Source organism: Caretta caretta, chromosome 27 (assembly GCF_965140235.1).
Source record: "Caretta caretta isolate rCarCar2 chromosome 27, rCarCar1.hap1, whole genome shotgun sequence".
Taxonomy (NCBI): domain Eukaryota; kingdom Metazoa; phylum Chordata; order Testudines; family Cheloniidae; genus Caretta; species Caretta caretta.
In genome coordinates this window covers 2,873,565-2,898,588 of record NC_134232.1, presented here as the reverse complement: position 1 = coordinate 2,898,588, position 25,024 = coordinate 2,873,565, and the positions used below count along the sequence as shown (strand labels likewise).

The window sequence follows — 25,024 nt, the reverse complement described above, 5'->3', positions numbered from 1 at the left end:
CTTTTTCATTGTTCTTAAGATCAAGGGTTTGGGTCTGTGTTCACCTATGCAAATTGGTGAGGATTTTTATCAAACCTTCCCCAGGAAAGGGGATTTAGGGCTTGGGGGGATTTTGGGGGGAAAGACGTTTCCAAGTGGGCTCTTTCCCTGTTCTTTGTGTAAAACTTTGGTGGTGGCAGCTTTTAGCCTAAGCTGGTAAGAATAAGCTTAGGGGGGGTCTTTCATGCAGGTCCCCACATCTGTACCCTAGAGTTCAGAGTGGGGAAGGAACCTTGACAATTTGACTCTGCTTTTGTGACACTGAGCCAGCGAGGGTTAAGCAACTAGCAGGCTGGTTGAACTGAAAACAATCCATAAGGACATGTTAGAAAAGTATTGAAATGGTAAACAGGGCCATTTCTTGTAGATAGTTGTCAGAGCCATGTAAAATAGACTAAAGTTCTTGAAATATAGCCCTGTATTATTAGAGGATTCATAGACACTAACTGTATTTGTCTGTGTTTATCTATATCTTGTTAGAAGTTAAAAATGTAACCAGATTAGCTTGCGGATGCTAATTCTCTTTCATGTCTTAATTACATTATATTATACATGTGGATGGTTCAGTTAACATTAAGATCAAAAATGTAAGATATTGCAGGAAATAATAATACGGTAAAAGCTGTTTTAGCCAGCCCTGTACCAACCGGAAAGCTCTATAAACAGCATTTCTAATCTTCAAAGAAAATCCGGTTTATAGTCTGGTTCGCGCAGGGCCGGCAGCAGCAGGCTCCCTACCTAGCTCCGTGTGGCTCCCCGCAAGCGGCAACCTGTCCCAGCTGCTCCTAATCATCTTATATATATATATATGTATTTGTACAACACCCAGCACTATACCCAGACTCCTATGCACTACTAGAATACAAAGATTAAAGAACCTCATTTTATCTTTTATAAATCACCTTTAAGTGGTTTGCCCAAAATCACACAACAAATTACGCTCTTCTGCTTTAACCAGTACAGGGAAGTCCTTTCAGAGAGAGGAGGCCTTGTGACTTCGTGTTTAAACAATCCTAAAAAGTTAAGCGTTAATACTTTTTGCTCTCCCCATCAACAGCTGCTTGTATTGAAAAACCCGGGAAGTGGGTGGGCGTAAGCCCACCCACTGCTGAAGGACCCTCCCCCAGCCTAGCGGGAGGGAGCACTGGGCTCAGGGACCAACTGATTTCGGGTGACAACTAATGAAAAACAGGGATTGGAGTGAGGATCAGAGGTTCAAAATGTGAATACTGAGCGGGGACACAGAGCAGAGATCCCTGGTCAGCGCCCACTGCTCCTCAAAGTAGTCAAGGGAGCCAGCAGACGCTGCCCAGTGGAACTCTGCCTGGATGCGTGAAACTAGAGAGGAAAGGAAATAGGCCCTGCAGTCGCACAGCAGCAGAGCCAGGAGGAGGTTGACGAGGAGGTCTCGCGACTTCATGGGGCCATGGATAGGGTGTCCAAAGAGGAAGAAGTGTGGGGAAAAGTGCAGCCAGAACCTCAACAAGAGGTTCTGGAGGAGCCGGAATAGGGGCTGCAACCTGGCATCAACAGCTGCTAGCCAGTCAAACCTTCCCAACATAGCTTGGTCGTGCACATTAGCACACGACACATCCATCGTTCAGTTTAGAGCCCAACATCCCTTAGCTCAACAGGATGAATTCTGGCTCCATGAGAGTAACAAGAGAGACTGGGCTGCTTAGAGTGTAACCAGACACACACAGTTAATTGTACAGGATACTCCAGCTTGAGCATCGTGGCCATTAATACAGCCGGGCTCCAGCTCGGGGCTGAATCGGCTGCTCCTCCCAAGGCACAGTACTGCGAGCCGGGACCTGCAGCCTTCAGGAGAAGGGGCCCTTCGGGCAAGACGCAGCATCCTGCCCTGCAGCTGGAAGTCTCTGTAGGCCACTGCTCGGGCTCCTTGGGCATGAGGCAGCCTATGCTAGGGGTCAGGGTGTGCCTCTGTCTCATGCTGGGACCCACCCTGCACAGACCACAACGCAGCTTGGCACCGCAGGCTCCAGCCGCCCCAGGAGCCATGGGCCTGAGGGGGAGACAGCCCCACCCCCTGCAGCGGACCCCCCAAGTGCCCACGGCCTCAGCCCCGCGGCCGCACTGCCAGGGCCCGGCCCGGCCCGGCCCAGGCCACGAGCCCCGCCCCCAGCCCACGCGCTCCCAGCCGACGCGCTAATTATAGCACAGCAGCGCCGGGAGAGCCCTTAAATACAGCCCGCGCCTGGCCCCGCCCACCGACCCCGGGCATTGGCCAATCCGCTCAGAACGCAGCCGCCATTGGTTGGTACCGCCTCCCCTGCTGCGTGCCCATTGGATAAATCGCGGCGAGCTCGCCGTGGTGACGGGATAAAAACGTGAAGCCGGAAGAGAGTCACGTGGAAGTAGCGGCGTTTCCCTTACTGGCTGTGCTCCTGCCGGCTGGTTCTGCCCCGCCTCTGGCGGTTGGCGCTTCTCTGATTGGCTGACCTTGCCTGTCTCACTTTCTATTGGTAGAGGGGAGCAAGTAGGCGGGGTTTAGCCACCCCTTGCCCCGCCCCCCGCCGTCGCCATTTCGTTGCTGGAGCGGACGGAGCCGGGGCTCGCGGGGTAAGCGCGGCGCGGCGCGGGGCCGGGTCCCGCCGGTGGGGCGCTGCCGTGTCCGGGCGGGCCGGCCCCGTGAGGGGATCCTGCCCCACCGGCCCGGGAGCGGCCTGCGCGGGGAGCCGGGACTCAGCCCGGCCGGGGCGGCCTCCGAGCCCAGCGGCCCGGGGGCGTCGGGCAGCCGGGTCCGAGGCCAGGGGGCGCCGGGCCGCTCAGTCCAGAGCCGCTGGTCCCTCGCGAGGCCTGTTTGTCCGCGGGCGCCTGCCGTTCGCTCCGGGGCCGCGTGCGCCGCCCCGCCCAGCCTGGGGTCGCCGCCCGCCGAGCGGGGCTCCCGAGGCTGGCGGCGAGTCTTCTCGCCGCGGGAGGCGGGTTCCCTTCGCCCCGGTCCCTGGTCGCCAGCAGCGTCTCTGCTCGCAGTGACTGCAGCTGTGGCTGCTGCCAACGTGCAGGCTCGTGCCAGGCGGCGGCCGGACTCGCGCTTCTGGGTGCAGCCCTCATGCCCCTCGCTTGGCATGAAGTTACTCCTGTGCCCGGAAGGAGAGCGGGGGCCGCTGCAGGTGACCAGACCGCAGATGTGAAAAATCGGGATGGGGCGGGGGGAATAGGAGCCTATATAAGAAAGACCCCAAAATCGTGACTGTCCCTATAAAATCGGGCCATCCGGTCACCCACCCTAGGTCCAGTATGTGAAGTATATAACCATGTAAAAAGAACAGGAGGACTTGTGGCACCTTAGAGACTAACCAATTTATTTGAGCATAAGCTTTCGTGAGCTACAGCTCACTTCATCGGATGCCTTATTAGAGCAACTCAGAGACTAACAAATTTATTAGCGCATAAGTGCTCTAATACCTTTGTTAGGCTCTAAGGTGCCACAAGTCCTCCTTGTCTTTTTACGGATACAGACTGACACGGCTGCTACTCTGAAACCTATATAACCATGTAATGAGACTATAACATTATGCAGACGCTATGGCTTGCAATCAAGATTGCATGGTTGACAGGAAATCTGGCAGTTCCTAATTTTTGAGTGCTTGACCTTGCAACCCAGCCAACTTAAGTTTTTTAATTTGGCCCAGTGTACTAACATTACAGCTGTACATAATCTGTTTTTACCTTTTTAGACACATGAGAAACTACTGTAGCAAGCCTAACCTTCCCTGGATGTTCTCTGGTTTCTCTTCTAATGCTGCCTCTCTTCAGGTTTGCATAGGTCTTGGGAATTCCCTGGATACCCAAGTTTCATAAATTTGATGAGTTGTGATGTTAGGAACAACAATCCTACACTACCTCTAGGGGATGGACTTAACTCAACCTTTCCCATCACTAGTTACTTTAATTCTAAGGCGTTCAAAAAGGAGGTTCAAAGGGGGTTCAAAAAGTAGCCAGTTGAGACTAGGGAGAAGCACACATATGACTGATGTATTGCAAAGGTGGCCCTAACAAAGCACTTGCTCTCGTAGAAGCTAGCTTCACATGTGAATCTCTCTATCGCAGTATAGAAGCTGTATGCACAATAGTCTGTTTTAACTTACTTTCAGGTTTCAGAGTACCAGCCGTGTTAGTCTGTGTCTGCAAAAAAAAAAAGGACTTGTGGCACCTTAGAGACTAACAAATTTATTTGAGCATAAGCTTTTGTGAGCTACAGCTCACTTCATCAGATGCATGCTGTAGCTCATGAAAGCTTATGCTCAGATACATTTGTTAGTTTCTAAGGTGCCACAAGTACTCCTTTTCTTTTAACTTTGTTACTGCTGGTAGTTATGGGTACCCAACTACCCATAACTACTAGCAGTAACAAATATAGTCTCAACAGAATGTAGTCTCAACAGAAGGCAAAAGTCAGAAGAAGACTGTGGTCAGAAGTTTGGCTGTGTGTTTTTCCTGTGTGCTGTCCCAGCTCTGCGCAGACATTTAGCACAGCAGACCTTGAGTGAACTGCCCAGTGACCACTAAGGTACGAAGGCACTCAGCCAGGTTTATTGTTGATGAAGCACAGTAATAGCAGACTCTATAAGGATACTAAGACATGTAACTTAACAAGGGGAAAGAATATTCATGTCCATTTTAGCTACACATACACTGACCTGGGAGAGCTACGGTTGCTGTATGTGGAGCTGTAGTTGTCCTGCCTGTCCCCCTGCATGGAGTGATAGGAGTAGAGATGCAGCCCTGTATCCCATGTAGAATGGTGCGGGGTGGGGAGTGGCGTGAGGTGCTAACATGGAGTTCTCCATGGACTGCAAAGGAAGGTGAGCTCAGGATTGTTGAACCTGTAGGTCCACAAGAGTCTGCAACATCTGTGCTTGCTGGTGAAGACCTGTTATGTCCTGGTGCATCTCCCTCTCTTTTTCCTGGGCCTTTCTCCTGTCTGTCCTTTCCTCCTCCATATAGTGTGCAGTATTCACCCTCCAGGCAGTGATGAGCTGCCAGAAGCTGAAGAACCGGTTCCTTCACTTGCTCTGGGTCTCCGGCAGCACTGAAGGACCTGCTGCCGAAGGCCCGGAGCAAGTAAGGGACCTGCCACCAAAGGCCTGGAGTGCCGCTGAGTGAGTAAAAATTCTTAGGGGAGCTTCCCCAGCCAAGAGCTCAGGCGGGACAGAAAGGACAGTTTGCCCACCCCTTTAACAATCAGTTCTAAACTGGCTTCAAAATTCAACAACCAGTTCGTGCGAACTGGCTCCAGCTCACCACTGCCTCCAGGCCCTCTGTTCATGGTCTGATGTAGCACTGGCTTGTGGTATCTTGCTGAACATGTCATCCCAAGTCCTCTTCTTTCTTCTCCTTATCTGGCTCAGGCGTTCTGTGGGTGTAGAGGCGGAACCCCTCAAGGTCACAACAGCAGTAGTAGCAGATAAAATACACAGGTACCATTGTCAATATAGTCTCAACAGAAGGCAAAAGTTAAGGTTCAGAACTCCCTCCCATTGTTCCTCTGAAGTTTTTAACAAGACATGCTTATTTGAACTTCACAGCGCCAGCCATGGTGATTATGGCCCGCTAGGGGTGAGGGAAACGAGAGAATTGCTCGGTTGCATGAAATTGAGCGTAGGGCAATGCACTGAATATGAGCACTGTTTTCCATAGGCAGTGGTGGTTTTAGCTCATATCTCACTCCTGAGGGTAACAAAGGGACAGCACAGCTGCTGCTGGCATCCTGAAGCCATCTGGGCCCATACACTGCTAACCTGTTTACTGCAATGGTGCTGCTCCAATTGGTGTGGGAAAGTGACCCACTGCAGAGGAAGAAATAAGGCTGCCATCCCTAGAAACCTTTGGCAGAGGATTGCACAGTACCTCCATGAAAGTTTCATTGAGGTTCATTCAGGATATCCCTGTGTACATAAACTGTTCTTCATGACTTCCGCCCCCCAACCCCACCCTCCAATTTTCCAGAGGAATGAAAAGCAAATAACAGTTCTGTCTCTTTGTACCACTACCTCTTCCAGTATGAGTAAATTAGTGAAAAGGTAATAATGGTGTCCTGCTAAGTTTGGGGCACCATCAATACATTATTGTAATGGGAAATGCACTCGCATACTTACCTGAGGTTCCTTCCCCTGCGCTGGGCTTGCTTATGCTTAACTGACTGGACTGAGGTAGAGTTGCAAACAGGTCCTGCCTTATGGCATGTCTGTGTCTCAGGATCCTTGGAGGTATCTACGGTGGTGTGCAGAGTTGTGGTGAGTCCACCAAGTATGGCAGGCAGCTCTTTGTAAAAGTGACAGTTCTGCATCTTGGCACCAGATTGACTGTTGGCCTCTGTGGTCTTCTGGTCTGCCTGCTGCAGCTCCTTCACTTTCACATGGCATTGCTGCTGCTCCCTGTCATACCCCCTTCTGCACTCTGCTCCTAGATGTCCACGTTTCTACAGCTGGTCAACAGCTGTGCCTGCAGAGGTTCTTCTCCCCGTGGTCCAAGAAGATCCAATACCTTCTGTCTACTCCAGGCTGGAGTGTGTAGCTGGCATGGTTGGCTGGGCAGTTGCACACAACAGTGGAGAGCAGCTAGGTGTGCTTGCCAAGCTGGACAATTGGGTAAGGGATTTCAAAAATGTGTAGGGTTTCAAAGGGTTGAGGGGAGGGCTACCAGCCAAACAGACAGCCTGGACAAGATTAGTTTCACTTCCTCCTCTGGTTACGGAGTCTCTTCTGTGGTGGCTCAACCCTCAAGCAGTATACGGAGAAGTGTCTTCTCCAGGCCTTGGCTCTCAATGTCTCTAGTCATGGACACATCAGTGTTCAGGTGGGGATCACATCTAGGGGCCCTCAGGTCTCAAGGCTTCTGGTCCCAAGCAGAGCTCTCACTTCACATCAATGTCAGGGAGCGGAGAGCGTTTTGCCTAGCCTGTGAAATGTTCCAATCCCATCTGGAGGGCAGATGTATTATCAGTCATGACAGACAATACAAAGGCAATAGTTTATATAAACAGACAGGAGAGGAGCGTGCTCCACCCTATGTCAGGAAGTCCTCAAGCTGACTTCTGCATAGCCCCCTCAATACACCTAGAGGCATCTTACCTTCTGGGATCCCAGAACGAGCTGGCGGACCATCTCAGCAGATCCTTCCACAGCCACAAATGGTCCATTCGTCTGGATGTTGTGAACAGCATCTTCAACAGTGTGGAGTTCCCCATTCACAATGAGACTCAACAGGAAGTGTCAGCAGTTTTGCTCCTTCCTGAATCACAGCCCAGGCTGAATCGCGGACGCATTTCTCCTTCCCTGGAAGGACCGCCTGTTATGTGTGTTCCCGCACTTCCTGCTCATTCACAAGGTCCTGCTCAAGGTCAGAAGGGAAAGAGTGTCCATCATACTGATAACTCCAGCCTGGCCCTACCAGCACTGGTATACAACACTCCTAGAACTGTCGGTAGTCACTCTGATCACCCTGCCACTGGTGCTAGACCTAGTCACTCAGAACCACAGCCAACTCCAGCATCCCAGTCTTGAGTCTCTCCCCTTTACGGCATGGAAGCTTCATGGCTAAACCCCATGGAGTTGGCGTGCTCACAACCCGTTCAAGAGGTCTTCCTCAGCAGCAGAAAACCATCCACTGGAGCGGTATACTTGGCCAAGTTGAAGAGATTTTCAATTTGGGCAACGTAAAGGGTACGTCTCCGATGCAAGCATCAATACCCTTCATCTTGGACTATCTATTGTACTTAAAGAAGCTAGGTCTGGCAGCGTTGTCCTTAAAGGTTCACCTGGCAGCAATCTCTGCATTCCACCCAGCGGTTGGCGGTCAATCAGTCTTTGCTAGTCTGATGGTGGGCTGCTTTCTCAAGGGACTAGATAGGTTATACTCAAGTTCACCATCCAGTACTGGCATGGGACCTTAAGCTGGTGTTTTCCAGGCTAATAGGGCCCTCTTTGAGCCCGTAGCAACATGCTCGCTCCTCTGCCTCTCATGGAATGTGGCATTCCTAGTCATGATAACTTCAGCCAGGAGGGTGTCTGAGCTCAAGGCCTTAACATCTGAACCTCCATATAGAGTGTTCTGTAAGGACAAGGCCCAGTTGTGGCCTCATCCAGCCTTTCTGCCTAAGGTCGTATTTCAGTTTCAAACAAGCCAGGACGTTTTCCTCCCAGTGTTCTACCCTGAGCCACATGCCAACAGCCGGGTGCAAAGGCTCCATTCCCTAGACATCAGATGGGAATTGGCTTTCTATATCAAAAGGATAAACCCATTTCGTAAATCAAACCAACTCTTTACCGTAATAGCAGACAGGATGAAGGGCCTCTTGGTTTCATCGCAGAGAATTTCATTGTGGATCACATTCTGCATTTGAACATTCTGTATACCAGCCCATGTGCTGTCAATGCAGTCCACGAGGGTGCAGGCCTCCTCAGCTGTATTCCTGGCACATGTCCCTATACAGGAGATTTGCAGAGCCATGACATGGTCGTCGATTCACACGTTCACCTCACATTATGCCATCACTCAACAAGCCTGGGATTATACAGCATTCGGCAGGGTGGTGCTTCAATCAGCGATTCAGTGCAATCCGATCCCTCCTCCTGCGGTCTGCTTGGGAGTTACCTAATTGAAGAAAGGATGGTTACTTACCTTCGGTAACTGTTGTTCTTCAAGATGTGTTGCTCACGGCCATTCCAAGACCCACCTGCCTCCCCACTGTCGGAGCCGTGCCAGCAAGAAGCAACTGAAGAGGCAGTGGGTTGCCAGGGCCCAATATGCAGCACCATGAAGGCGCAACTCCAGGGGGTGCCTGGACCAACCTGATAGATACCACGGGGGGAAAAAACCTTCTGGCTCCTAAGCATGTGGCCCGCACACACCTACTTGGAATGGCCACGAGCAACACCGCTCTAAGAACAACAGTTATGAAAGACCGATAACCGCCTTACGTTGTGCACAGCTCACAGTGGGATTTTGGTGGTACAGAACATTAGCACTCCAGTGTCTGAGGTCTTACTAATTTAGGATAGGTTTCAGAGTAACAGCCGTGTTAGTCTGTATTCGCAAAAAGAAAAGGAGTACTTGTGGCACCTTAGAGACTAACCAATTTATTTGAGCATGAGCTTTCGTGAGCTACAGCTCACTTCATCGGATGCATACCGTGGAAACTGCAGCAGACTTTATATACACACAGAGAATATGAAACAATACCTCCTCCCACCCCACTGTCCTGCTGGTAATAGCTTATCTAAAGTGATCATCAAGTTGGGCCATTTCCAGCACAAATCCAGGTTTTCTCACCCTCCCCCCCCCACACAAATTCACTCTCCTGCTGGTGCCACAAGTACTCCTTTTCAAATAAATTGGTTAGTCTCTAAGGTGCCACAAGTACTCCTTTAATTTAGGATAGTAACTCAGTGCTCCTTTTAAAGAATGGGTTCCACCAAAAAGTGTCTTTTTGTAGAAAATCAAAAACTTTAATGCTTTTTGGCTCATCCTAACTTGCTCAAAAGTATTAAATAGTCTCTAAACTAAGGGATAGTCTCTGCTTCTCTTCCTTGTTGAGTCAGCTGCTGGGGATAGATGAGTATTGGTCCTTGGCCTGATAGATATAGTCTAAGCTTCTGTTTGTGTGAAGAGGAATTTTTCCCCCGTAAGGGCCCAGCATGAACTGTGGAGGGGGAATGCAGAGTCCCAGGGTTGGGATGTACTCAAAAGCCATGAACTACAAACCAGAATGGAAGCTGCCAATAGCTCAGTCAAGCTCTGCTGCTCCTACAAAGTTTCTGGAGAAGTGGAGGAAAGTCTTGTAAGAAGAGGGGCGGTCCAAAACCATCCTGGAGAACAAACAGCCTTCTTTTGGCAGGAGTTCATCTCCAGGTCAGCTAAGGAGTAGAATTTGTGCAGAGTTTGGCAACCTCCTTTGTAAAGCACGGACACACATCCGGTGATGGTCTCTCTACTGCTGTAGGTACTGGTAATAGCACCCCTAGCATGCAATGATTAGACATTGCAAAGTCAAGGTGCCACAACAGCCTCTAACAATGTCTTTAGTTTTATGGGTTTATTTTATATTTTCATCCTTAATATGGCTTCCCCTTTTAATAACATTCTAACTTGCTTGAATAGCTTCTTGTTTTCCAGCCATCTTGGTCTTCATTCTGATTCATCATAAACTGGATTGCTGTCTTCCCCTTACATGAGATCATCTAGAGCTCAGACTTGCAGTCCCACCTACAGCACCTGCTTGTGCTACTGTTCAGTTTCTCTTGGACTGTAGTCAGTTGCACTCCTCAGATGGATGCTGACTTTAGTCTCCTATGGAGGGCACCAGCCTTTTGTTTTATAAAACAACTCTCCATGCACTAAACCTGGAACAGCACTGGCAGTAACTGCCCTGCATTGTGCTGCCTCCTATACCAAGAGGGGGATGATCATGAGGAGTTACATGAGCCTGATCATTTGCTGATTGGATTTTAGGCTGAGCCTGTCCAGGGTTCCAGTTCTGGTGGCTGCTTGTGATATGGGCTCTTGACCTACTAGGAATCAAGCTGAGATGATCAGTGTTTCAGTTGGGTGATAACTTCAGTTTGTATCTGGCTAAACTAGATAATGGTGAGAGGCTGTAGGCCCATTGCCACCTGCCTGACTGTTTCCCCTGGCTGCTCTTCCTCCTACAGGTCATGTTTTTGTCAGTTTTAATTTGTACCTGGTGGATTTTGTAGTTTCTCCCACAGTCTCGGGTGGGATGCACACTCCAAAATGTAACATGAGGTTTAGTTTAGTTTGAGCTAGCAGCGAAGTTACAAGCCAGATAAGGATCTACCGCTTTTCCCTTTCCTTGCTTTCTCCCTCTCTCCCTTCAGAATCAATAGCATCCCAAACAGTAGATTTGCTGTTTTCATTTACTAAGCCTTACCTCTCCTGCCAGCCATGCTTGATTTCTCTGAATACTGCAGGACCCTCCTCTTGTGGCAGACTAAACCACCAGATTCTAGCTCTGCAGAAGGCCCTGAGTCATCTGCCTTGGTTTCATTCACCATTGTCCTTTCTCAGTCCCCAAAGATAGGTTTCAGAGTAACAGCCGTGTTAGTCTGTATTCGCAAAAAGAAAAGGAGTACTTGTGGCACCTTAGAGACTAACCAATTTATTTGAGCATGAGCTTTCGTGAGCTACAGCTCACTTCATCAGATGCATTCCGTGGAAACTGCAGCAGACTTTATATATACACAGAGAATATGAAACAATACCTCCTCCCACCCCACTGTCCTGCTGGTAATAGCTTATCTAAAGTGATCATCAGGTTGGGCCATTTCCAGCACAAATCCAGGTTTTCTCACCCTCCACCCCCCCACACAAATTCACTCTCCTAAGAGTGATCTTTCATTGTCTCTAGAGTTCAGAAATACTAGTCATGCACTACCCATGAAGGCCTGGAAATCACAGCTTTCAGGCTAGAACATTAATGCTCATTCCCTGTCATACCAAGCTGCTATGCATAGAGTTGCCAAGGGGGGTTAGTTTAAATAAAAATCAGTTTGATTAGCACTCTGAAATGTCGGTTACTACTGACTGCCTGGGACAGCTGCTAATCTTGTCTGAATACATAGTGGAGAAATGCATGATTCCTGGAATCCTCTCTCCGCTGGGACTCCTGAAGCTGACTCTTGCGGTATTGCAATGAGTAGGAATGTAGTTTGAAACTTTTTAGGAAGCTCTCTGAAAACACATATGCAAATAGGGTCACAGCATACTCTGTGGTGCAGCGGGGGAAGGGAGATGTTTAATTCCAAGGCGTACCTACATTTTGCAGCACAAGCCTCAGCTGATCACTCAAGAGGAGCCTTAGATCTTCCCCCTTATTCTAGTGTTCTGAATTAAACACACACACGCATAATATGTGCTCTCACTTGGTTGAGCAGAAATTGTATGTTGAAATCAACCAGTGATTAAAACCCTGCATTTGCTCAGCTTTCTCCTTATGGTAGTTGAATACAGTGGCTGTACGTGGCCGTTCACTGCTTTACAGGTAGGGTGCTGTGCACCTGTTTTCAATCTAATAAGGCAATGAGCAGACCCATTGCGGGTGTGGTTAGATGTTGGCTGCAGGTGTGTTCTTTGTGCTGTCTCAGCTCCGCACAGACAGCAGAGCTCAGTTAAACTGCCCGGTAAATCCATAGACTCGGTTTTAAGCGAAGGCACCTGGCCAGGTTTACTGTTGACGAAGCACAGTAATAGCAGCACCTGGCAGACTCTACGAGGATACTAAGACCTATATGCCTGTGACAATGGACACAGCATAGTGAATCTCAGGACTTTCCACTGCCCCCCTCAGCTGGCCAGAGACACATTTTTATACGCTGATACAAACAAGTTAGTACTGCTCTTTTGACATAGTTACTGACTCCTTACATCGATAGTTCTCACCCATCATCTTGTACATGTTCGATCAAAACATCTCTATGTACTGTCATCCTGACCTTCTCTTTTAGGAGGGGTCATTGTGTTCCTTGGGGAATGTTTTTGTACCATCCTTGATATCGGGGGAATTCTGGTACCACTTGATATCGGGCTGTGTTTGCATGAGTACTCTGACTAGCACTTCTTAGGAATGTGTATTTCTGCAATATCAGCCCTGTTCTTGCCAAATTCTGTGAGCTAGTCCTGCCTCATACAAGGGCTTATGTCTCAGGCACTCTTCCTAATACAGCAGGGGTGGAGAAGAGATGCAATCATTAATCCTGTGAATCTGTATTTGGTGATTAAGAATCATTCTGGGATTGCATGTAAGCAGGAATTCTCCTTAGATGGGACACCTATACAGAGATTCACTCCTGCACAGCACAGGCATGTGGAGGTGCTAAATCAGTCTTTTTTTCTTAACAGAGAACATAACCAACTACAATGGGGAACGTCTTTGAAAAACTGTTTAAAAACCTCTTTGGGAAGAAAGAAATGCGAATTCTCATGGTAGGTCTGGATGCAGCAGGAAAAACCACCATCCTTTACAAACTTAAGCTGGGGGAAATTGTGACCACCATCCCAACAATAGGTAGGTTTTACTAATATACAGACTCCATTAGATTTGTGCAGTAAGGGAACGTAATCAGTGATTCACAAGGACTTTCTGACGCACCAGTTTGTGAGCACAGTTGTGACTTATAACAGGTCATGTAGTGTGGGTTGAGAGTGGCCAGAAAAACCTGGTATTATAGTAGAGAGTTAAAGCACTTCTCTAACTTCACTGTAATGATCCCTGATTCTAAAAGGAGCAGAAAACCTCTTGTCCTAACACTGTTGTTAAATGTTTGTTTGATTAATGGGATGCATGGACTGAAATTTACAAAGAGACAATATGGTCTAATGGTTCAGACTGGGGATTAGGAAATGGGAGATATGGGTTCTGTTCCCAATTCTGTCCAGACCCTAACCTTGGGCTAGGGATGTAAAAGGTTAACTGGTAAGCATTAGGCTTACTGTTAACCGGACCTTAACCGTTATCCCATGCGGGAGCCACGGGGCATGGGCACAGCCCGGAGAAGCCAGGCCAGAGCAACCCAGGCCACGGTGTGCAGCCTGGCGGGGCCCTGGTCTCAGCAGGACCCTAGCCCCTGCTGCCCCACTCTGGCCTGCCATGGAATGACATCAGTTAACCAGTTAAATGATATAATTTTAATCATTTAACAGGTGAACTTTTTTAACCAATATTTACATCCCTACCTTGGGCCAGGGTGGATTGATTTTAAAACAAGGCAATTTAAATCACCAAGTGGAAAGCATCAATTTTAATCATCTTTTCCAGTTGTACTTTATTTTTCAAAGAAAGGTGCATTCTCACTGGTTTATATAATCATTAAAACATGTTGATGTACAACTAAATAGAGCCTTTACGCAGGATTTGGTAAATCTTTTTGCTACGTAGGAGGGTACCCTGTATACATTTATTTAAGCAATTATATAGCTTACTATTTTCAGCTTCTTATTAATTATACAATTTTAGTATGTTAGAAAATGGTAAATGATATACTGCTTATTAGATAATTAACTTTCCTCATGATTTTTGTCCAGTAGCATTAGGATGGCAACTGGAATTTTATTAAACAAAACAACATTAAATGTTTTGGAAATGAGACAACCATCTCCTAAGTTATTTAGGCTGTTCTTCAAAATTTAAAACAACCAGATCTCATCCCCTCCTTATTTTCATTTGTAGTCTGGAAGAGATACAAGCTTTCTTGTTTTTTCATCTCCCAGTTGATTTCTCAACTTTGAATGAATTAGTCTAAAAAAAAAAAAAAAAAAAATTCGTTCTGTGCCTACAAAAGAGGCAATTGCTGTCAGAAGCTGGTTTAGCCCTTCAACAAACTCTGGTTCCAGGTGCTTAGCTAGTGACTTCCACCAGTTCAGTGGTGTGACTTTTTTAAAACATCAGCCAACACCTACTGCTTGGATGGTCCCCTCTAGCCCTGATCTCTGTTATGGTTGGTATGACAGAGGTGATTATTAGATGCCCCTGTCATAGCAGCAGGTTCTTCTGAAGCAGCTAGGCATCTAAATGAGGTGGAGCAAATGCGTGATCCACCTGCTTCTTTATTGCCTGCTGCTGAACTCTGTTGGTGCCTCTGTCTTTCTTCACTGGCTCTTGAAGTTCTTTGCAAATTTCAACAGCATCAGCAGCAGAGTAGCAATCTTTCTGCAGTTTGTTCCGGGCTATGGAAATAGGTTTCAAGCTATTCAGCATATCTTCTGCATTTCTCTTTAGCCCAATGTTGACTACTTTGGCTGCAATAGTTTCCTCTTTTTGTCTCCATTTTCTTCACAAATTATTAGAATAGGCCAGTTCTTAATAAATAGCTCAAAAGTCACTCACTGAATTCCATCATACATCTTGGAAGAGAATGAGTTTAGATCCTCCCCTTCATGCTTATGAACTCCTCCATGGTTTCTCTGGGTGATGGGGGTTTTTTCTTTTTTTTTCTTTTTCTTTAAATATACTCAGGTAATTTGTCTGTGTAGTTACAGCTCTGCTGATGGGACCGGCAGATGATGAAGCTGTAGATATTGCAAATAAGTGTTCAATTCCCTTCGTCTAACCTAGACTATTGAAACAAAATGTTTTGTTTTTTTTTTAAAAAGTCACTCTATTACTCAGTGCAGGGTTTTTGTTTTAAAGGTCAGTGAAAGATTCCTCCTACAGCCGTTTGTCTCACTGTTTAAATATATAACTTATTCTAAACCCAGTTTGACAGGGGAAATAATAAATCATAAGGATTATATAAATCTATCTGCAAAAAGAAAAGGAGTACTTGTGGCACCTTAGAGACTAACCAATTTATTTGAGCATGAGCTTTCGTGAGCTACAGCTCACTTCATCAGCTGTAGCTCACGAAAGCTCATGCTCAAATAAATTGGTTAGTCTCTAAGGTGCCACAAGTACTCCTTTTCTTTTTGCGAATACAGACTAACACGGCTGTTCCTCTGAAACCTGTCATAAATCTATCTAACACCCTATCTCTAGCAACATACCAAACAGCTTGGGGAAAAAAATTTAATGTTAAAATTCATAAAGTCCTAATAAAACTGTACTTTTGAAGAGGAAATCTTCCCCTAGGATGGTTGATTATGTTGAGCAATAAAAAATCATTTCAGAAGTCCGGCAGAGACAGTGAAAATGTAACTGATAAATACTCCCACAACAAACACTTTGAAATTCATAAGTAATACACCAAAAAACACTTATGACCATCTAAGTGATCATTTCATAGACTATTGGCATTGGAAGAGACCTCAGGAGGTCATCTAGTCCCATCCCCTGCTCGAAGCAGGACCAACCACAACTAAATCATCCCAGCAAGGGCTTTATCAAACCGGGCCTTAAAAACCTCTAAGCAGGGAGATTCCAGCACCACCTCCCTAGGTAACCCATTCCAGTGCTTCACCACCCTCCTAGTGAAATAGTGTTTCCTAATATCCAACCTAGACCTCCCCCACTGCAACTTGAGACCATTGCTTCTTGTTCTGTCATCTGCCACCACTGAACAACTGAGCTCTATCTTCTTTGGAACCCCCCTTCGGGTAGTTGAAGGCTGCTATCAAATCCCCCCTCATTCTTCTCTTCTGCAGACTAAACAAGCCCAGTTCCTTCAGGTTCTCCTCGTAAGTCATGTGCCCCAGCCCCCTAATCATTTTCATTGCCCTCTACTGGACTCTCCAATTTGTCCACATCCCTTCTGAGTGGGGCGGGGGGGTCCAAAACTGGATGCAGTACTCCAGATGTGGCCTCACCAGTGATGAGTAGAGGAGAATAATCACGTCCCTCAATCTGCTGGCAATGCTCCTACTAATGCAGCCCAATATGCTGTTGGCCTTCTTGGCAACAAGGGCACACTGCTGACTCATAGCCAGCTTTTCATCCACTGTAATTCCCAGGTCCTCTTCTGCAGAACTGCTGCTTAGCCAGCCGGTCCTCAGTCTGTAGCGGTGCATGGGATTTTTCCTTCCTAAGGGAAGGTCATGCCTGACTAATCTAATCGCCTTTTATGATGAGATTACTGGTTCTGTGGATGAAGGGAAAGCAGTGGATGTATTGTTTCTTGACTTTAGCAAAGCTTTTGACACGGTCTCCCACTGTATTCTTGTCAGCAAGTTAAGGAAGTATGGGCTGGAAGAATGCACTGTAAGGTGGGTAGAAAGCTGGCTAGATTGTCGGGCTCAACGGGTAGTGATCAATGGCTCCATGTCTAGTTGGCAGCCGGTATCAAGTGGAGTGCCCCAAGGGTCAGTCCTGGGGCCGGTTTTGTTCAATATCTTCATAAATGATCTGGAGGATGGTGTGGATTGCACTCTCCGCAAATTTGCGGATGATACTAAACTGGGAGGAGTGGTAGATATGCTGGAGGAGAGGGATAGGATACAGAAGGACCTAGACAAATTGGAGGATTGGGCCAAAAGAAATCTGATGAGGTTCAATAAGGATAAGTGCAGGGTCCTGCACTTAGGACGGAAGAATCCAATGCACCGCTACAGACTAGGGACCGAATGGCTAGGCAGCAGTTCTGCGGAAAAGGACCTAGGGGTGACAGTGGACAAGAAGCTGGATATGAGTCAGCAGTGTGCCCTTGTTGCCAAGAAGGCCAATGGCATTTTGGGATGTATAGGTAGGGGCATAGCGAGCAGATCAAGAGACATGATCGTTCCCCTCTATTCGACATTGGTGAGGCCTCATCTGGAGTACTGTGTCCAGTTTTGGGCCCCACACTACAAGAAGGATGTGGATAAATTGGAGAGAGTCCAGCGAAGGGCAACAAAAATGATTAGGGGTCTAGAACACATGACTTATGAGGAGAGGCTGAGGGAGCTGGGATTGTTTAGCCTGCAGAAGAGAAGAATGAGGGGGGATTTGATAGCTGCTTTCAACTACCTGAAAGGGGGTTCCAAAGAGGATGGCTCTAGACTGTTCTCAGTGGTAGCAGATGACAGAACGAAGAGTAATGGTCTCAAGTTGCAGTGGGGGAGGTTTAGATTGGATATTAGGAAAAACTTTTTCACTAAGAGGGTGGTGAAACACTGGAATGCGTTACCTAGGGAGGTGGTAGAATCTCCTTCCTTTGAGGTTTTTAAGGTCAGGCTTGACAAAGCCCTGGCTGGGATGATTTAACTGGGAATTGGTCCTGCTTTGAGCAGGGGGTTGGACTAGATGACCTTCTGGGGTCCCTTCCAACCCTGATATTCTATGATTCTATGAAGTTCTCTGACTTTCTTCCCATGCAGGTTTCAATGTGGAGACTGTAGAATACAAAAACATAAGCTTCACAGTCTGGGATGTGGGTGGCCAAGACAAAATCAGACCCCTCTGGCGACACTATTTCCAGAACACACAAGGTAAGTACACTTATTTAAACCGCATACATACTGTGACTGTCACTTGGCTAAATGCTGTCAGCCTTGTGCATGTGACTGTTCAGGCCTCGGCCGTGGCTTCTCTAAGCCAACAAACGTCAGTCTTATATCTTGTCTTTCACTTCTCCCTCTGTGCCACTCTTTAATTCTTTACTTAGTTCTGGAGTGGCTGCTATGGTCTCCATAGTTAAGGTTTCTGTTTTAAAGCACTTTTTGAAACCACTCTTACCTGCCACACACAGTTAAATCAATGTGACTGACATGGCAGTTCAGAGCCTGGATAGAGCCTTTTGTGTAAGTCCCCGGTAATTTAGTGAAGGGTGTCCTGCGATACAGCCCACACCTCCAAAATGGCCTATTTAAGAAATGCTTTTATTTGTGCAGCGATTGTGGGCGTGGAGGCCTTGAAAAGGATCCACATCTAGTTGATGCTGGATGCCCTCTGCTGAATTTTAGCACCTCGCTCTGGAAACAAGCTCAAACCAAGGTGGAAGTGTTGGAGTTTAGGTTTTGGCTCTGCAGAGCAAGTTGCTGGACTGCAGTGAGCCAGGCACGTTTTACAGTCCTGTGCACAGAGACTCTACTCCTTAGCTTACTCTAAGATGCACTGCTGACAAAACAGGCAGTTTGTTCAGTGATGGTTTTAGACGGCCTCTGCTTACTAGGCCTTAAAAACATTGGGAGACCCAAATAGCTGGTTGGTTGTCCAGACAAAACTGTCCCAGAATCATATGATGCTGTGGCTTTGCTTGTGACAGTGGATGGCCCAGGGTAGGCATTACTTTAACAGGCCTACAAAGAGGCAGTAGGGTTAGCTTTTTCTTGCAGCCTGCGGTAGAAATTGTCAGTTTCAATTTGACACTTTCAGAAATTGGGGTCTTTGGTTAAAATAAGATTGGCTGGGATGACACATTATCAATACTCCAACTTTACTTGGGTTTTACCAGGAGTGGAGGCTTGAGGAATTAGCCTTGCACAAGGTGAAAATTCATAATCTTTGGCTGTGTAATTGAAAGGACATGTTAGCTAATCTTTTCCTTCTCTGTGAACTAGGTCAAAGTGTGATGGAAGACCCACTAGTGACTATAGCCAAGATAGTCAGGGACACAACCCCATGCCCCAGGTGTCCCTAAACCCCCAACTGCCAAAAGCCGGGACTGGACAGCTGGGGTGGATCACTTGAAATTGCCATGTTCTGTTCATTCCCTTTGAAGCATCTGGCCAGTGTCTGAGGGTACTGGGCTAGATGGACCATTGGTCTGACTCTGTATGGCCCTTCTTATGTGACCTAGTTATTACTGAACACTGATTGCATCTCTCCTCTTACTCCTGCTTAGGCTTAATCTTTGTAGTGGACAGCAATGATAGGGAGAGAGTGAATGAAGCAAGAGAAGAACTCACCAGAATGTTGGCAGAAGACGAGCTCCGGGATGCCGTTTTACTAGTGTTTGTAAACAAACAGGTGAGGTGTCTCCTGATCCCTATCTTTTCTAGGTCTTCATGGATGGCCCTTGTGATTGCCAGCATTGGCAGTCTTTAAATCTTCTGCAAGATCTGCTCTAGTTCAAAAGGAGTTATTGTGGAGCAGTTCCAGGGCCTGTATTACACAGGATGTCAGACCAGATGATCACAATGGTTGCTTCTGGCTTTGGAATCTCTGATCCTAACCAGGAAAAGGTTCCAGGCTAGACAGTGAACTGGCTGTGGGGAATGAAAATATTTATCTTCTGAAACTGGAAGTACCCTATGAGTTCTTGCTAGTGCACAGCCCTGGTGCAGTCTCTGCCTGGGAGAGATTAGGTGGGGTGGAGGAAGAACTCCTGCATAGGTGAGATTGATGTTTTCGGACTTCTTGTAATTCAGCCTTTTTGAAATTTTGCTGCTCTGGGAAGAGTAAATCTTAATTTAGTGGAGCAAATATCCTTAGCATCTTAATTATCCTCATGAGGAGGGTGGGCAAATGGTATTTATACCTGAGCTGGTAAAATTTCAGTTCTTGCAAGGCTGATCTGTTGTCACTCTGCCCCACTCTGCTGTCAATGTCTAGATTAGATTCTTCCAACTACATTCAGCTCTTCAGTTAAAATTTGCTTGTAATCCATGCCAGCCTTACAATACTTGCCTGACATTCCCGCTGGTTCTTCCAGCCATTTTGCCTACCTGCTTAGGAATGTAGGAGTCATTAGTTCATTAGTGTGGCAGGCACAGCAAATCCAAATGACAAGTCAGACCTGTTCATACTGAAATTCATAGTCAGGCATAGGCTCATCTCCCCATCGTAGCAGACTTCAGTTAGTTGCTTCACTTTCATCTAAACCTTTCAGGTGTCCCTAAAACACTGGAAGTAAGTTGGGTTTAGATAGCAGGCTGATGCAGGACCCCACCTATGTTCCCTCTAATTTTTTCCATCCGTATGCAGAATGAATTTTGTTATGTGCACCAATATCGAGGTGATGTGTCCCGCAAGTAGAAACAAAAATCCTAGATATAATATATACTTTTTTAAAAGTTACCATAGGGATAATTACTCCAGCCAGGACAGGCATTTTAGTACTCACTACTCAAAGGATTAAATTTAAGCATAAGAGAAATAAAATGATGAAATGCACAGACCAGCCAAAACACTAAAATAGCAGCACTTTGAAAGAATAACATTACAGAGAAAGTGTGCATTGCAGGAAGTATCAAGAGGTAACAACAACAATAATACAAGTATGTGTTGGGAGGGGGGTGGAGGGGTGTGTAGAAAGAGGGGCATGGGGGGTGTGGGTGTGACTATGAGAGATTCTGTCTGAGACAGTGACGGGGGGGTGAAGAGACACGGTGAATGTGTGAAGAGAGGCAGCGATTGTGTGTGAGGCTGTCTCTCTCTCACACACAGTCTCAGTTAGCTGGCAAGGATTCGGTAGTTTTGACAGAGCTCCACAGCGTACCGAGAGCTCTCTAGTTAAAGAACTGCGTTGGAATGTCCTGCCTTGGTTCAGTTTGAACGTTTAATCTTAATGTGTTTCAGGGGCTGCAAAGCATTTTTAGTTATAACATTCTGTGTGATTAAACTTCCCTTTAGGACCTTCCCAATGCTATGAATGCTGCAGAGATCACCGACAAACTTGGCTTGCATTCCCTTCGTCAGAGGAACTGGTACATCCAAGCAACATGTGCCACCAGCGGAGACGGGCTTTATGAGGGATTGGACTGGCTCTCCAACCAGCTCAAAAATCAGAAGTGATCAATTCCCTGAGCATCTCATCAGAACCAGCCAGCCTCTGCTGTGTGTGTGCATGTGTGTGTCAGAGGGGGAGAGAGATCACACAGGTGTGCACGTCTGGGAGTGGGAGCAGCTTTCTCACACTGTGCCTTAAACATGCTGTAAAATAAAACCAATAGTATTCTATTTTAAACACTACCTTCCATAGCTTTGAACGTAGCATTTTTACACCAGCAAGCAGAACTTAGGGTATTCAATGGGACATGATTGGAAAAAGGACCCTCAGCAACTGAAGGACAAGAAAACTCCGTTTTACACGCCAGGTTATCATTGCAGTTGTCTCATGCGAGTTTTGTGTTTTCCCCGTTATCAGTGCAGTCTGTTGCAGTGTATAGTTTGATCTCCTTCCTTCATCATTTTTCAGTAGAATAATTTTACTCTTTCTGAATGTTGCCATAGGACTATATACCAGCATGTTACTCAGTATTTCAAACCTCTGACCCACGCAACTTTCTGTAAAGCGAGATGTCTCTTCTGGTTCAGTTGAACAGTAGCATAGACAGTGTGTTCTGTGGTGGGAACTGTGTAATTTACTCTGCTGTGTAGAACATACCTCATTGTAAAGTAATTTGTTTGGGGGGGGTTGTGGGGCTTCTTTGGATCAAGGTTTCCCCAGCTCCAGTCATATATTAGCCCCTCTAGCTAATTCCTCTCTTGTGGGATGGCAGAAGCTCAGCTTGGGAGGAAGGATCAGACGTCTGGACAGGCCAAGTGACTTATTTCACAAAAGACCTTAGTTACTGGTATCCGTTAGAATCTCCATCGGCAGGCTGGAAACGAGGCTTCTGAGATTACTGCTCCCACTCCTGCTTTGTACAAAACATCCTATCCTCCCTTGGAACGGATAGCGATGTCTTGTACGGTTATCAATTCTAACTACCACTTTAGGTTATCTCTGTTGCAGGAACCCTATCAGTCTGTGAACGTCAGTAATTTGGTGTCAAGGGGGAGAAAGGAATCTAATGATAAAGGGGATTTGGGGGACATGCATGGAGACTAGACTGGAGCAGCCTGGCTAGTGCTGTGTAAGCAATTCTCATGTTCAAAAAATCCATTCCAGTTTCAGCAAAACATATGTGGTTTGGCAAACGCTGCACTGTGTCTGATGTCATTGGGTGGGTCAAAAGTACTCTTCCGCCACTTGCGTTTGCCATTCTCACCTGAAGTCTCCACTATCTCCTCATCCCTTTTGGTCCCAATGTGGAAGAACAGGCTGGTGCCCCTCTTCTTCCATTGATAGTAATGCTTTGCAGTGAATAGAATGTGCAGTTACTCCTTTGCCTCTTTTAAAAAAAAAAAGAATAAAAAATGGAGGGGACCCAGTGGAAGGAGAGAATGTCTGTCAGTCTTTTAACCATTTGAAATCTACTTGGACTATTGAGAAAATGAAGCAGAAATGTCTTTTTAATAGAAAAGTTTCATATATTCATGTTCAAAAATGTACATCTATAAAAATACTGCAGGGGAAGAACTGAAGTGTGAATCAGATACAAGCCAAATGTGGATTTGGTTTTTGAACCATGTTGTAACTTCTCTGAGAAGTGCACTGTAATAAAGAGACTCTGTCTTGGAACAAGGAATGGGCTTGTGGTTGATGGCAGCCATATTCTTTTGTACACATGCATCCCTGTCAACAGTCCAAACTAAGAACACCAATCTCATTCCTGCAGTTCCTTATCTACTGATCAAGGAATCTTTCTCCCCGCACCATGCTCAAGGGAGCTGGTAAGTACAAAATTCTTTAATCTGTCCCAGATTTGCTCTGGGAACACAATTTTAGAACTTTGGTCTCTTCTGTTCCTGCAGGACTGGAAGTGTGGTGTGCATGTATAGTAGAGCATCTGTGCTCTGCGCTACCGTGCCTGAAGGAGCTAGACAGACCATAGAAAATGCATTTGGGAGGGCTGGAGGAAGCTGCCCTTTTCTGAAAGATTCCTCCCTCGGTGCCCAGCAGAGGAGCTGGGATTCATCTTGGAGAGCTTCATTTTCAGTATTGTAAGGCAAAGGGGAGACAACTGCCTTGGGTCAGGATACAGCATATATGCTGTCATGTCAGCCAGGGCTGCTTTCTGCTCCCTGTTGCCTCCGTTTTCCATTTCTGCGGCTATACGCTACAGCTGGTTTTTGTAGAGATGGCTCACCAGCTGACCTAGCTACACAGCAAGAAGGGCTCTGAAGAACTCTGCCTGCTTGCATGCTGTGCTGACCACTGCTTGGTCTATTTCACAGAGCTTAAGGCCAGAAGGGACCATTATTACACCATTTAGTCTGACCTCCTGGGTCTGATGAGCCATTACATTTTGCTTGGATACCACTATATTCAGCACAAAAACTTCCATTAAACTAAAGCTTTTCAGTCCTCAGGAGACTAAGCTGTGTCAAGAACAGCAGAGACTGATTTCAGAGTGGCAGCCATTTTAGTCTGTATCAGCAAAAAGAACAGGAGGACTTGTGGCACCTTCGAGACTAACAAATTTATTTGAGCATAAGCTTTCGTGGGCTAAAACCCACTTCATCAGATGCGTGCCTGTCAGGGTTCCCTCCCCACTCTGAACTCTAGGATACAGATGTGGGGACACACATGAAAAACCGCCTCAGCTTATTTCTACCAGCTTAGGTTAAAACTTGTTCAAGGCACAAATTCTTTGCCCTTGGAGGGTACACTGCCATCACCAAGTGATTTAACAAAGAATCAGGGAAAGGACCACTTGGAGTTCCTATTCCCCCAAGCCCTTACACCCCCTTTCCTGGGGAGGCTTGAGAATAATATCCTAACTAATTGATTACCAAGTGATCACAGACTCAAACCCCTGGGTCTTAGGACAATAGAGAAATCAGTCAGGTTCTGAAAAGAAGGATTTTATTTTTTTAAAAAAAGTAAAAATTACCTCTGTAAAATCAGGATGGAAAATAACTTTACAGGGTAACAAAAGATTCAAAAACACAGCAGAACTTCCTCTAAGCTTAGTTTCAAAGTTACAAAAAACAGGAATAAACCTCCCTCCAGCAAAGGAAAAATTCACAAGCAGAACAAAAGATAATCTAACATGCCTTGCCTGGCTTTTACTTACAATTTCTGTAATATGAGAGACTTTTAGGATGGTTTATAGAAGGAGTTTTCTGACCTGGTGCTTCTTTGCTTCCCAAGAGAACACACAAAACAAAGCCTTCCTCCCCCCCAAGATTTGAAAGTATCTTCTTTCCCCTTTGGTCCTTTTGGTCAGGTGCCAACCACATTATCTGAGCTTCTTAACCCCTTGCAAGTAAGGAGGAATTCTAGGCTACCCTTAGCTGTATGGTTATGACAATGCTAGACTAACAAATTTATTTGATCATAAATAAATCACACGAAAGCTTATGCTCAAATAAATTTGTTAGTCTCGAAGGTGCCACAAGTCCTCCTAATTCTTTTAGAAGAGACTGAGTGGCCACCACTGCCCAAGGCCCTGGCAGTGACAGGAAATGGATTAGGTGAGAGATTCCTAGATCATCCCAGCAAGTGAACCACACTCCATGTTGTAAAGGAAGGCAAAAAAAAACAAAAAATCCAGCTCCCTGCCACTGTGACCTGGGGGAAAATTCCTTTCTAACACCACCTGCGGTGATCAATTGGACCCTGAGCATGTGAGCAAAACACACCAGCCAGGCATCTAGAAAGGATTCTCTGTGCCACCTCAGAGCACTGCTTCTGCCCCCTCTAGGGTCTTGTCTCTAGCTGTAGCCAATCTCTGATGCTTCAGAGGAACGTGGGGGAAAAAATCCAGAACATATGTGGCCAAGTATGCAGTGAGGGACAAATTCCTTTCTGATCCCTACAGGTGA

The 25,024-nt window shown here is 46.5% G+C and overlaps 1 protein-coding gene across 1 annotated transcript; it reads left to right on the top strand.

Moving 5' to 3' along the window:
• The first annotated feature begins 2,511 nt into the window (after positions 1–2,511).
• On the top strand, positions 2,512–22,782 carry LOC125626628 (ADP-ribosylation factor 2). Its single transcript, XM_048829837.2, has 5 exons — positions 2,512–2,622; positions 12,922–13,087; positions 17,806–17,916; positions 19,272–19,396; positions 21,002–22,782. The coding sequence occupies exons 2-5, from the start codon at positions 12,940–12,942 to the stop codon at positions 21,161–21,163; spliced, it is 546 nt and encodes a 181-aa protein (XP_048685794.1). The 5' UTR covers positions 2,512–2,622; positions 12,922–12,939; the 3' UTR covers positions 21,164–22,782.
• The last annotated feature ends 2,242 nt before the right edge of the window (positions 22,783–25,024 follow it).